This window comes from Nomia melanderi, chromosome 3, assembly GCF_051020985.1.
Source record: "Nomia melanderi isolate GNS246 chromosome 3, iyNomMela1, whole genome shotgun sequence".
Classification (NCBI taxonomy): domain Eukaryota; kingdom Metazoa; phylum Arthropoda; class Insecta; order Hymenoptera; family Halictidae; genus Nomia; species Nomia melanderi.
In genome coordinates, this window is record NC_135001.1 from 17,775,985 (window position 1) to 17,791,153 (window position 15,169).

At 33.3% G+C, this 15,169-nt stretch overlaps 1 protein-coding gene across 2 annotated transcripts in view; it reads left to right on the forward strand.

Annotated features, from left to right (window-relative positions):
* Positions 1-222: 222 nt before the first annotated feature.
* Positions 223-15,169, forward strand: part of LOC116429242 (neurotrimin) — a 434,797-nt gene continuing 419,850 nt past the window's right edge. For both annotated transcript variants that reach the window (XR_004235452.2, XM_031981978.2), the window contains exon 1: positions 223-381. Coding sequence is in view for 1 of the 2 variants with exons in the window: in XM_031981978.2 (XP_031837838.1) it covers positions 288-381 (94 nt within the window). In the remaining variant the exon portion in view is untranslated. The remainder of the gene's footprint in view (positions 382-15,169) is intronic.

Consider the following 15,169-nt stretch of genomic DNA (forward strand, 5'->3'; position numbering starts at 1 on the left):
GACGGTTATACGCGGGACTCGAGCCGATTGACAGCAGTCTCTTTGAGCACATTGTCGGCTGATTGGGGGGGGGGGGGGGAGCGGCAGGTTGGGGGTTGAGGCAGCCCCCGGCGTGGATGAACAGGGTGCTTCGTATTGGGGCAAACCCTCGCTCGCGAGTCGGGTTGAACCGGCCGAGGGTGGGGGCTCCTCGTGCGCTTAGGATATACAGAGAATCCCGCGAGCTGCGAACTTCAGTCTCGACGCGGCAAGCGCTACGAGTGTTTCGCGGTCTGTGTTGGTGAATCATGTGTGAAAAACGTGGTTTGTGCACGCGTGGACTGCAGGTGCCTCTTCTAGTGGTGACTACGTTGTTAGTTGGTGTGCGCCCGGAATTAGCCGGTGAGTACGAAATTGTTTGGCACACTTTTACCGCGCGCCTATCATATCCCACGGTCCCCCCCGTGTTTCCGGCGAGGTCGATCAGTGTTCGAAAAGAAAAAGGATTATCTCGTGTTGGTGTCGATCGGAAGATCAGCTGGTGATTGTAATTCCTACGGTGCTCGTCGTGGTTATTATTTATTGACGCGCGAAGGGAAGGGGTGGGAACGTTGTGTTTCACAACTTGCCCCTGGTTTGATTTAGGAGGAGGCAGGGTGCAATGCTTCAGGAACATTTTTCTCGAAAGTTTGGAAAGTTTCTTTAGTGGTGGTTACGCCACTTTGATTCATATATACAATTATTCTCAAAACAAGGGGGTAGCCGCTCAAGTGTTACGACGACTTTTTAATGAGTCCCTGACAGATCATTAGTACTGGTCAAGCCGAGCAGGCTAGTTTTTTATGGGGCTATGTCTGGTAGTTTGTACAGTGTTTTATAAAGTTGCACTGTACTGCGTTTCTGAATGTGCATTCATTTTGTACGTTATAAATATTAAACTTCTTGGGCTAAATGTGGTAGACAAATTTGATGATACGATCTTTGCTTTGTTCATTTTTGTTGTCCGTTTGTAACGTTCTAATCGTGCGAAGACGGTTTTAGTGTTTTCTAAATGTTTTTAAATAAATTACGGAAGTGTCGTATTAAGTTGTAATTGGATTAAGGAATGCTTTGGAGTGAAAGGCCAAGAACGTTTCAGGCCGCGAAGGGTTGAAGAAAATTTTCAAGCTTCAAAACTTGAATGCGCAGCCAGAAAATACCGTCATGTAGTGGGTACGGTGGAGCATTAATTGCTATATTCTGTGAACTACCATTCATTAATCCTTAAAAGATGGTACTGACATATATGAATACGCGAATTTATCAGGGACTCGATAAAAAGTCAGAATTGTTAGTAGTTTCATTGCTCATAACTTTCTTCGGTCGATTTAACACTTCGACTGCCAAGTAAACGCCCATCAAAATGCCTATGTAATCAAAACAATATTATAAATTTAAACAAGATTTATCGTGACGATTGTTCTATCATCTTTCTTATAAGTCATGTAACCAACAAAAGTCAGTTTATTCGATACCTCGCCAAGAAAATTATTGCTTAACACGTTAAGCGCCATGTCAGTCACTAATGACCGACGCTTCTGAATTACTTGAAAACAATCGTAACATGCAAGACAACCGATGTCCACTGAAAATGTTTAATAACGTAATTAAGCTGATAATAGTGTAATGCAGGGATTGTAACGCCAAATAATTAGTAATTGTTCCTGCTTTCCTGTACTACGGGAGAACTCTACGAAAAAATGGTGAAGATTTTCATGACGCTGAATGTGTTAAATTTATATAAATAATGGTGTTACCCAAATTTGAGTGACGTGCAGTCAGTGTTGAATATTGAAGCGATGAGAAAATAATTTTGATCTAGCGTTTAATGACTTTCAGGACGAATGTCATCGTATTGTCTACGTTAAACCCTTATATCTAGAATGTAAAGTCGCAAAGAGATAAATCAGTTGCTCAAATAATAAAAGGATAATGCATTTCCTTTTTCCTAGCATTTAAGAGTTTGATGTGTAATTTTGCTTCCTCTGCCGAAGGTTTTGAATATTTTAAACAGTTCTCGTCCGTAAGGGGTTGAATCACTTTATTGCCGTACTACTGTTTTATGTGTGCAATAATAATAAATTTGTTCGTATCATACCTGTATTGTTTTTGCTTTACTTTAAGTTTTTTTTGCTTCTTACTATTTGCTGAGGTCGTTGAGTTGTTCTACATAATTAACTGTACAACGTATATTTTTCTTGTAGTTTCAATACATTATATGATTAATTAAATGAAATGACATTCATAAGACTGACATTACTTTTCTACCAACGAGATGTATAAAATTTCTTCATTAATATGATAATATTAATGATTCCTTCCTAAAAGTTGAGAGAAGTTGACACTGATTTAATTGACATTAATTTAATTTTATATGTATGGTTGATTTATTCATTAATAAAAAAGAATGGCAATCGAGCTTGATTTAAATGAAATATAATATTTATTATGTGTTCGAAGGTAAATTAATTTTTTCAAATTCTCTTTCCATCGTTTATTCTGACAATTATTTCAAAATGAAGCTCACATATCTAATAATTATCTTCATTATCAATATTGAGTCACCGTTAAAAAGTACATTTTATTTTCGATAATCGATCAGAGAATAGAAATCGTTTAGCAAATAGATAGGATCGGAGTAAAAAGTCCTTGATAAATGGATTTTTCTCTGTTCCCTTTTGAGTGTCAGAATATTTGATATTATTTCTTTGGATGACATGGAAACATTCTATTTAAAATTATTTCAATTAGACACATAGTGGTAATACGATTTAAAAGTATGTTGTACTGACAACAATTTTCAATATTTCCTTAATCGTCTTCTTATTAGAAAAATTATAGTACCTATAGTATATTTATGATAAATTTTTAAATTAAATTTATAAATTTTGAACCACTTGCGACATATTTCAAAGTGACCATGATTATAACTCATTCAGTTGCGATGTCTTCCTTAGAAAATATTATTTTGTAAATATACGTATACGAAATATATTTGTAATACTTTAGAATGACAGAAACTTCATCAATATTTATGTATAATGACATTATAGAAATATATAGATACATTAAAGAAAGTATATATTTTATTACATCATGAAAAACATAGAATTTTAAGTAACCGTGTAACGTGTATACAAAAACTGGTATTCGACTCAAAGGATTAAAATTTTGATACACAAACTTGAAAATTGTGTCCTAATGGTTCTCGTACTGGTTCGAAATTTTATTTGTTTCGTGATGTTTAAAGGAGCGAACGTTGTTCTATTCCGCGAAAACGGACTCGGTGAGTATATACAATAAAATTCTGATTTTGTAAACATTGGCCGGTTGCATAGTTCCCCTCAGTTTCCGTTGAATAAAAAGTCAGGAATACGCGAAGCGCTACGTCGAAACACTGAGTCAGTGAATTTGTGTGTTCCATTTTTCTCTATGATCACTTTTGTCAAATAATTTGAAACAAAAACAGTACAAATTGAAAGTGTCGATCACCATAAACAAGTATTTCACGGCTACTTTTATCCTTTTATAGAATATATTTGATTTAACATTGCATATAGAATTAATTAAGAAGATTTTATAATTAGTAACACCGTTAAAAGAAACAAATCGATTTTTAAAATAGAATAAAATGTTGTTTAACATCTTATCCTAATTTTCTTTGTTTAAACGTTCATTTAATACATGACAATTCAAGTATCACAACGATCATTTTTTATCGTTTCTATTTTTTATGGTTATTAATATGAACGATCGTGCAAGTTCATAATTATATGACGTAAATTAATAATTGATAAATGATTTCACTTGGAGTAATTGCTCTCATTCTAGATCACACGTGTCTTCTGAATTTTCATTTCCAATTCCCTCAAAAACGAACTTTTTTACAAACAAGATTCCATTCTGTATATTGGACTCTTTATTTAAAAAAAAATGAAATTCCAGTTATTGTCATTCCTGTTCTGTTCGCCGGACATTTTGTATTCCGGAATATTCAAAATGGAGGGACGCATTATAAAACATTCGGTGAAATGATATCTGTGCGTTAAAAATACATGAACGTGAGAAAACTTCGTACTTTAAGCAATATTACAATGTTCATAAATTAATATTATAAATAACGTATACGAGAGTGTAATAACATTCAATGGAGTACATGTCAAAAATACAATTGTATGGGATTATCACAATAATTATGTTAGCGAATATGCTTATTGGAAAACAACCATGTTTTACGTTCTGCCATTACATTGCAAAATTCAGGTTACGAAGATACGATGCGCTGTGCACAGTAATCTAATAATTACTTTCAACTCGCAAAAATAAAAAAATATATTCATGTACCATCCGACTGTCCAATGTGCTATTCGACCTTGCTTGTTATAGTTTATAAAATACTTATTAAAATTAAACTCTTCACTTATCGAATGAAACTGCCTTCTTCAGATTCTTTTATTGTATATAAATTTATTATTTCTTAATTTATAGTTATTTCTGTTTATTATCAAGTGAATTTAGTAAAAGAATAATTCGTCAGAATCATTTAATGGTTCGTTGTAATAAATTGTTTTTTTAACATATATCAATCCTCTAGCGCTTGATAATATATATATTAAATATGTATATATTTGTTATTAACCATTCACATATATGTTTAACTAAAAAAATTGATATTTTTAAAATGATGCAATTTTTATGGTCACGAATTATCACAATCAGCCTTCGAAACAGACCGTGCTGCTTTACCCGATTCGATAAATGTCGGACATAACGTTCAAAATATGAATTCATTAAATTCTCGGAAATGTGATACCTTTGTGAAAGTATAAAATTGTGAAATTGCTAACACATGTTCAATCGTGTAATCCTATTATAAAGAAAAAACTGTTACGATTACAGTAGATAATTTTAGAGAAGGAATTGTGTCGTTGATGGACGACAAATTTTCCGAATATTTCGGGAATGGTACAGATCAGATTTTATTCGATATGATTGAAAATTACTTTGCGCCGGTGAATTTCAAGAGGAGCCAGGAAAGCAATTTGTTTGTTCAGGATCAGTGTTTGACCGATCGCATTTATTACCAGATGAAATAGATGGTCCGTTATAATTACCATCTGAATTAATTACTCGTTTCGTACGACACATTCGCGGTTCCGCGGTTTTCAATAGGGTATTTGTTAAGAAGTCGAAAGTATTATCGTTGGACACGACTTACCGCAAATTGAAATTTTAATCCGTGTCAACTTATTAAACCCCCGGAGCAGGTACGAAGGAAATCTGAATTGTAAATACAATTAAACTGCGCGTAAAGAATGTTATTACAGTCCGAATATCCTGTCTCTCCGAAAACGAATGACTTCGATTATTAAAATCATTTGTTTGTGAAAACCGCTTGTTTTCAATTTTTCTTACTTCGGATTAAACAAAACATTCGAGTACATAAAAGATGTTAAAGAATGACATGGGTTTATACACATTTTATTCTTACTAACCAGCGTATAAAAATGAATTATCACATATCCGATTGATGCAAAAAGTTTGACGTTTCTTGTACATGATTAACAAACAAATATTTTTCTTCGAAGCAGGTAGCATTTATTTTCAAACTATTATACCGTGTACAAGGACACTTCTTCCTTCGTTTTTACTTAGTTTTGGATTAGCCAGCGAACAGTTAGTCTTCTTTTTAATTCTCATAACATATATGTACACGTTTGAAAACGAATAATAAGTTGAAATGTTTGAAAGTTTCATAATTGTAGTTTTATAATATTATACATACAAAAAAGCAGGTTTATACTCAAAATTCGACGCTTTGTTAGTCGTATAGTATAAATGAATTGAAGCAGTCGCAGTGTTCAACTCCAAACCGTTTTACATTTTCTAACCTTTAGAATTATACAATTATTTTCATTTCATACATTTCGTTCAAATATTTATCGCGAACCAGACATTAAATAAACGCGAATTACAGAATAAATAAGCAGAAAACAAGAAACGTTTCACTCCTTGGGAAAGGACACGGGAACTTATTCAATGGAAGCTCGTTTCGCCCAGCAATTTTTTTCCCCAATTTACCAAGCGATCATCGCGTCCACAATTTATTACTTGTATTAATGGTAGCTCCATACTTCCGTGAAGCTTGGTTGCTTTTCATTTACATTTTGCGTGTTCCGTAACTCGGGCAGGTAACAAAATTTCACTAAGAGAACGTCGGGGCTGTCACGTTCAAATTTACTACTCATTCGGGTATCGTTCCAAATGTTTAGACCAAACAAAGTGCAATGAATTGTGATAGTGGTGAATGGAAGAATTTCCATAGCGATAAATATTTTATTAATATATCTTCCTTACTGAAGAATTTATTGGGTGCGCATGACCGGTTTAACTCGACGAAACGTGCAATTTGTGGTATCCACAGGTGTGCATTCAAATTACTTAAAATGTTCAATTTAAATTCGTTGAAAATAAAATGTTAGCTTTCGACGAATGTGATCCTACGTGTAATACAGACAATTAGCACTTGATCACACGTTGAATGAGAAATAATCTTACATTCGCTGAGTGTTCTCTAAGAAATCGTGTCTGGTACAGTGAAATTTTTTGTGTTATCAAAGTATTAGATAAACATCGAAAAAAGAAGAATAAGAAATTGTAATAATATTAATTAAATGGAATTACTATAATGAGATTGAAATGACATTGTTTCAGAGAACTACTAGAAACAAAAGGGAAATAAAATGGCGAATTCTTAATCAAATTGAAATTACATCGTATCGATGTATCTCTTTTAACGCGAAAAATGTTTAACATTCATTTATGTAATTGGAAAATACTGATTTAAAAAAACAGGTTGAAAACTTTCATTCGTATCAATTAATATTCAATGAAACTCCTGGTTTTGAGGTTATTAATATACATGATTCCATTAGCGTGAATCACTGTATGTATTTGAAATTACAGTAATAACCCCAATACAGCTTTAGCATGTATTTTTGGAAATTGTTGTAAGAAACTTCTGAATATAATTCTGCCAGTAAATACAATTTATTTTATTATATTTATATATCAAAACTAATTGACAGCGTATCTCTCCCATTAAATGCTACGTAGTTCTCACACTCGAAATAAAATTGAATATTCGAATCTTATCGAACACTCGTTATTTGTTTCCTTAGTTGTTTGGTATCTAACAATAATGTTACCAAATATTACGCAGCGTGTTACGAGGCAGCACTATCCTGCATTACGTTTTACGTGCGTATTCCATTATACTGTGTTTGCATAAATTCTATAAGCACCGGTATTAAACTACTCTAACGGACTGCAGTAAATATAATATTACACATTTTAATTCTTTCCTCTTTTTATTATACATTGTATAATTTACCAACGTGGATTCTACGCTGCAACAAATATAACGAATTGAAGTAATACGCGTACATAAGTAATATCGAAACGTTGTAAATGAAATGAAGTCGATACAGTATTTACAATCGTGAGCACGCCAATACCAAGATCGCAAGTAATGGCTATTATTAATGAATAATAATAATAATAATTTTCAGAATGAACAAGGCAATCAGCTGATGTGTCATAAAACATGAACATGCATGTGTACGTTTCACTGATTCTCGGTCCTTAAATTTTCTTTCATTTATTTATTCAGAATTATATCCATTTTTCGATTATTTGTCAACGAATACATATACGTCTATTTTCATTATTCATATATGAGTATGGTAGTTTATTGTATAAATTCTGATTGTTTAATATTATTTGATGTAACACTTTGACGTGTAATTAAATAGATACTTCATAAATGTATCTCTCTTTATTCTGAAAGAATTTTTCTTCGAAGACGTATTTGTTGATTTCATGAATTTTATTATTTTCATGATCCTTGATTTTAATGAAATTCACACACAGCGTAAAATAAAGAACATTCAGTTCGTATTTTTAAGCTACCGAGGTTTCAGACGGAAAAGTTTTAATAACTTCAATGTTTGTTCAGTGATTTTTATTGCTGACTCAGGCGTGTAACCAGATTCGCAAGAAATATTATTTCTCAGTTTATCTCTCAAGTGAATGAATTTTTTAAAAATTTGTTACAGAACATTAAGTGAAATACAAGCCGCGGAATACAATCCGCAATTAATAATTTTCCGAGGGAGATGAAAAATATGGTATCACATCCCCTACGTTCTGATCTGTTTTCACCTTCTGAATATAAATATGATAGTCGTTAATATAAGTTTATATCAAATGTTTTTCTTTTTATTGCGAATTCCATCTTGTACGCAACATCGAAATCTGAGCTGTTCATTTCGGTAACACTTTTTGTTCATTCCTTGCCTTACAATATCATATTAAACTCGTGGCGAAGGTATCAAATAGAATTTAAGTTAAATTAATAAAAAATAAACTATTATTTAAAAAATTATTTAACAAATTATTTAAATAATTATTTAACAAATACAAATGTCATTAAATCTTCCCAAATGCAAATTAAATATAATTTTTGTTATCAAGTATAGTGCTTTAGAGTAGACATCGAATGAGCATGGAAACTTTTTTCTCTTTTAATGACTTGTAAACAACAAAATAATTACGTGGAACGCGGTAGTGGAAAAAGTCATGATGCAATGAGTTCGTCAGTTCATTTTCATCAGTTCACAAAGCGATTTCGAAGTTCCAGTCGACTTTTTAGGCGCAAGTGCTCTGTCTAATTACAGGAGAAGAATGGGGCGCCAACGAGTGAGGGCTTCGGTCAATAGCGTCTTTCTCAATGACAGCATAATTTCATTGAAGGTCAATACACAGATGGCCGGCCCGCAAGTATCATCCAAATCCTTTGCCCATAAAATTGATCAAATTCTGAGATACGGTGTTCGGGCAAACGCTTTGAATCCAATAAAGAGGATTAAGTGTACTGAGCTGTAAACACGGCGTGATTGAATTCTATGGGTGACGAAGAAACGTTCTCCCTCTTTACCTCTTCTTTTCTTCTTTGTTTTCAGTGTGTCATCCGATGTCTTACTTGTATCAGTTTGCTGTTGTTGACCAGTGACTTGTGTGATGTTCCCGTTGACGTTTAATAAATTTTCTAACCAGTCTTCGGATTGCTAAACGACAGTGTTCGCTCTTTGTCCTATGATTTCTTTCACAACTGTGCGTAACCCTTTGCCTTATAATCACGTATCAGACTGGCGATGAAAATTTTAACTTGAATTCGACAGATCTAGATGACATTTATTTATTTTTGACATAAATTAAATATTACTTGCGTATTATCAATTTTTAATATTTGTGGTAAACGTAGAAAGAAAATAAATACAAAATTCTTTTTGGGTTACTCTCAATTTGCTAAATATAATAGCTAGTACCTTTTTAAAGACTGGATATCGTACGCAAATTTTCTTCCAATAAGTATAACTGAATATCTATATTCAAATGAACTGAAAAAATGAGATTTATTGTTAAAAAAGTGTTACGAATTACTTAGTTCTAGATACATTTTATTTTTCTATTGACATTGTATCGCTTTTTTTCTCTGCGCGGAGAGCAATCGATATCACTAAAATGCACTGTTAGCTTCATTTTATTTTCAATAGTTTGTTCTCGTTACGATTCGTTAGACACGTAGTAAAAAAAACAAACGGGGAGACTACAGTGTCCGAACTGTTAAGATTTCGTGAATGTCCTCAAAGTGCAATACTGTGTACAACATAAAAATATCCTCCTTTTTGTTTGTTTTTAAAATGACGGAAGAAATTATATTTCATTTTATTAAGAATTCCTTTTGTATGAAACTCAACCTGAAATTAAGTTCAAAATGGTAGTATTCGTTACTTTTCAATCGAAGTAAGTTCATGATAAATGTGAGGCTTTTAAAGTATCTATTATTCGCAATTAAACAAGCATTCTTCCGTCTTCAAAATTTATAAGTGTGCGAAAATCCGTTTCATTAAATTTGTGTTAGACCATATCACTAAATATTGTTATTAATTTGTAATATTTGTGCAATACGTGTATATCGTTTATTTAAGAAAAACATAGTGTTTAATAGAATAAGCAGCACAAATATTTTACCTAACGTAACTTAAGAAACTAGTTAAATAAATTAAATTGACGAGTAATTATGAACTAAATCAATTTCAAAATACAAGACTAAAATAATAAAATACAAACTAAAAATATCTGTTTCAAATAAATACTAATCAGTTCAATTAGACTTATCACTTTATATTAGATTAAAAAGAATTAATGTATCATTTAATTGAGAAAAATACTTTCAAAGTATATTTTATGACACTGTATTTAGTATCCGTCTTGTATGAAATATACGCGGCACGCAAGAGTAATGAATTTGAAAAACGAAAAGAGAAAAATACGCGGTATACAATGATTTAAGGGAAAATTAAATTGTTCCAGTTCTCAGAATTTTTGACATTTTCCAATGGTAGATATAACATCGCGTAATCGATCCAAATGATACGAATCCGTGAAATTCGATGAAATTGTTTTCCTCTGGATATTGGGAGAAACTGATTCGAAGAAAGTTTCACTTGTAAACCGATTTATCAAGGTTTCCTTTCCGCGACGACCTCAGAATTCTTTGCACGATTTCAAGCTTCCAATCGATGGTAAACTGCAATGATAGTACCGGTACAAGGAAACTGAACTCTCTGTCCTTAACTTTATCCCCATCCACGCCTATCATCGGCTGTTACGAGGATTCCGTTGCTTGAAAAGTTTTAAAGTGACAATTCCCAATCGTCTAATTGTTTGCTGTGATGCCAACTAACGTGTTTCGATCGATCGAATTCATTAGGAGGGCGTCACATGAAAATAACTGGAATTGTGCATTTCACACGTTTCTGTTTAACTATTATCTCACAGTTCGAAATGATGCTAATTTTCTGAACGACGAATTATTTACTTTTCTCACATACAAATGTAATTCTTTTCCGTTTTGCTCTAGTTTCTCGTTCGAATATATTACAGGTCTAACCGGCACGAGTTTGACGATACATATTTCATTGTTTGATTTCATTGCGCACAATGAGAGACGTTCAAAACTAAATTCCACGGATAACAGGTTAGGATTGTATGCAAATATTGGGTTGGGGAAAATCCATCGGGTTTTTTTGTCACGGCTATAAAGTCACATATGTCTGGTAATATTTACATGCGATGGAAAAATGGAATTTCGTAGATGAATTAGAAAAAAAGTGGCGATATTTGTTCATTCAATCAAAAGTTACGGCACCTTGAGAATTACTAATAGAATTACGCAGTGTAGTATGAATTATATGATAAATATACAGATGTAACAGACAAATTATGGATCAGATCGTAACAGAGAAGTAAAACAACAGCCATGGTTTCCTCAATTCCGTTTTGGAAATTTCGATATCAAAGATGCACCTGACTCCGGTCGACGAATCACTGAAAAAGTCGACGAAACCATGAGAAAACTCGAGCAAAATCGGCACGTAAGCAGCCATGACATCGCTTTGGAACTAAACGTCGGCCACAAAACAGTTTTAAAGCATTTGGAGAACTATGGATTCAAAAGGAAGCTCGATATTTGACTACAAAAGGCCCGATACCTTTCTCCCAACGCAATACACAGTACAGCAGAACCTCCTATAAGGGGCTATGCACACGAGCGACGCGATCCTGATGCAGCATCGCAGTAGTAACGCTGCGCGATTTTGGAAGAACAAAGATGTACAGCTCTCTTATTCTCTTTTTGCGAGGCGGAAGAACTTTGTTTCGCTATTACTCCAACACAATTGCTGCGGCACCGCTGCGACTCAGCTGCGATTTCGCGACGGTGACGCTGGCGATTGTACCGTCCGTTGCAGGGAACCTGGCACTTTTGTTTGAGTGGTCAGATTCGAAAGCGCACGCCTCGCCTGTACAGATTTTCGGTTCTGGCGCGTGATTTGCCGAGGCGCCACGCACATTAACCGGGTTGCGCGGCGAAAAGTGGGGAAAGCCGTTTCCGGACTTACAATTGGATTTCTCGGAGGGACTGTATCCGCTCCTATGACGTCACGAGTGCCAGGTTCACAGCAACTAACGGTACCGTCCACGAACAATGTTTGTTCACGTATCCCAGGAATTGAAGGGGCAACTGCGGCAAGAGGACACGGCCACTCACGATAAAGTTGACGCCTCCGTTTCGACCGTTTTTGTTATTAGCTGATTCGCGCGAATGAAGATCGCAATTTAAATTGGACACGACAAAGTGAGATGCAATGAATAATGCAAATAAAATGGAATACAACAAAATGAGATGCAAATAAGAAATTGATTTTTTCTTTTAACATTCTTTTATGATACACACTGATACGATAACGACATTTAGCGCGTTAAAACTCAAAATGACACTAGTTCTTTCAACAATAAATTATTCAGTTTGTCAAATGAACGTATCATTCTTGTTTGTTTTGCTTTAGTATTTCGTTGGAATATATTATACGCGCGTTTGTCCTGCATTTGACGAATATACACTTCACTGTTTGATTTTATTGCGCGTACAACGAGAGATTTTCGATGCGAAATTCCACAGCTAACAGGTTAATACGTTGCGCGTTGTATGAATTCGCGTTATAGAAAATCGTACCGTAGGAAATTTGTCTCGTACAGTGGGTATAATACAAAGTAACACGTTTCGAATGATTATTGCCATGCTAACCTTTGTGTTCTCTGTTTCACGGACAATAAAAGAATTAAGTAACAGAAGAAATCGGTAATAGTGAAGGCAACAATGTATGCACTCAATTAAACCGTACCTCGTTTTTAAGTGCGAGAGATTCCTGCATTTTGTTACATACCGCGCGGTATTTACGAGAAACGCGTTATACGAAAACGGTAGTATCTTCGACGTGTTATAGGAATCCACGTTGCAGGAACTCGCGTTTTACAGGGATCCAGTCACTGTATTTATACTTGGCTTTGCATCTAGAAACTATACACGATGGAACACATAATTTCTTCCAATCCCTGTTTCCTCCTAATTTTATTCTCGGGTTCGGGGTAAAGAATATTGTCTATTTCATATTGTACAATGTAAGCAGGAGAAACAGTTTTCCTCTCAAAGTCCTCATTCTTCTTAAACGAAGACATTGTACGAGAGAATAATATCCAAACATTACATGTACTATATTTAGACTGAAATTATTTATAAGTAGTTTTGAAAAGTTCATTTTTGAAGATAAATATTTTTCACATTCAACACTTTATCTGCAATTGTTTAATTTGGTGAATATAAATCGGGATGTAGAATGACAATACCATTTGGAGTTTTTTCTGAACACTAGAATTACCATGTCAATCGAAATGACTGGTTTAGGGTTTTTGTTCTGCAATTATTGACAGCTTCAAAGCATTGAATAATCCTGAATTCGAAATGATTTTAAAAATAAATAGTTTCGCTTGAATGTTACTATGAATGTCTGAAGGAACCGAAGATAATCTATTGTTACAATTTTTATAAGAGTGACATATCAATTGTATTACATGCTCGGTAGTTCTAGTGTTACTGCATCTTGATCTTTGTTTGTCACGTACTTGGCTCTGAGCATCTTCTGTTTTCCATGTAAATTTTCATTACAGATAACGCTACGAATAAAGTGGTCCGAGTTGTTGGACAGAACAGTTTCTTTTTGTGCAACGTGGTAAAGTTTTTCGCTTTTTCGCGAATGTAATTTGTCTGGATCTCTTTGTGTAATACCTCATTGCCAGTAAACCCAGAAGCAGATGTAAGCGTTCTTTTGTCGAGGCTTTTCATTCGGAAACTTTTTAGTTCATTTTTTGTGTAGCTTACAATTAAATTACACACTCGAACAAAAAGGTATTTTTATATATGAATTTTTCATCATTAGTATACTCAAACTTATCAAATAATATTAAAAATAATTTTTTGTTAATTCAAGTTTGATATTTTGTTTTCTTTATTGGTGCTTATATCTTATAGCACTTCAACGATCTTTCAGCATTATACATGTGTGAACATTTTAAAACTTTATTAAATATCCAGTATATTTGTCTTATTTCCCAGACTACTTAATTCAGTTTTCTTTTCGACGAATGAGTTATCTGTCAAGATCCATACCCATATAAACATTACTACGAATATTCGAGAAATTACCTGTAATTTATAGATATCTGAAAATATCTATAATATATAAATAACTGAATATCTAACCAACGAGGATATTTCTGGTATTCCTATCTACATTCTCATTTTATACGTCTTATAATTTTCAGCTATTAACATGGAAAAAAATAGTGTACGTCTCGGTTGCTATCTATTTCGGCTTTCATTACGATTATACTGATTCTTAAATAATATCGACGAGTATCTATATTGATTATACATTAAAGAGCTATTCTGGAACTATAACGAAATGAATAAGAGCCATAGGCTAAAAATGATTATTCCAATTAAAATTTTGTTCAGTACTAATAATTATAATCATCGAAAATTGATTTCTGTTGCTCATAACAGTTATGAATGAAGGAAATTGTATTTTAATTGCATATAACAGTTACAGATAACGAAGATATTACTTTGGTTATATTGAATTAATATTATATGCGTTTAGCTTTGGTACGCAATTCAAACATTGTTTTAGCGTGGATTTGGAGAATTTTATTGTTTCGGTTGAATTCAAATCAATACACATTAGCATGAGTAATTGAAATATAATTTCTCTCATCAATAACTATTGTGACCGATCGAAATGAATGTCTCTCATCGATATCTGTTGTAAGCGATCGAAATCGAATTTCCCTCATTAATAATAATTACAAGCAACGGAAAAAACTCCCTGTCACTTATAATTACCATTTTTCATCAAGAAGTTTAATTCTTTAATCGTACAGCTTTTTCAAAAAATTTCCTTTACATTTTGCGATTGAATATCCTAAACTTAAATAACGAACTCGACCCAATTACCAATTTCATAAAAACTGTTGGAGTAACTGTTATTTTTTATTTCTACTATCATAAGGAAAGGATGGAACTATATTCTACCCATATAAAAATATAAATAATATTTGATCCATTTTCCTATACTAATCATTTTTCATAGAAACGTAAAATACGTATAGATATGTACTTATCTAATGT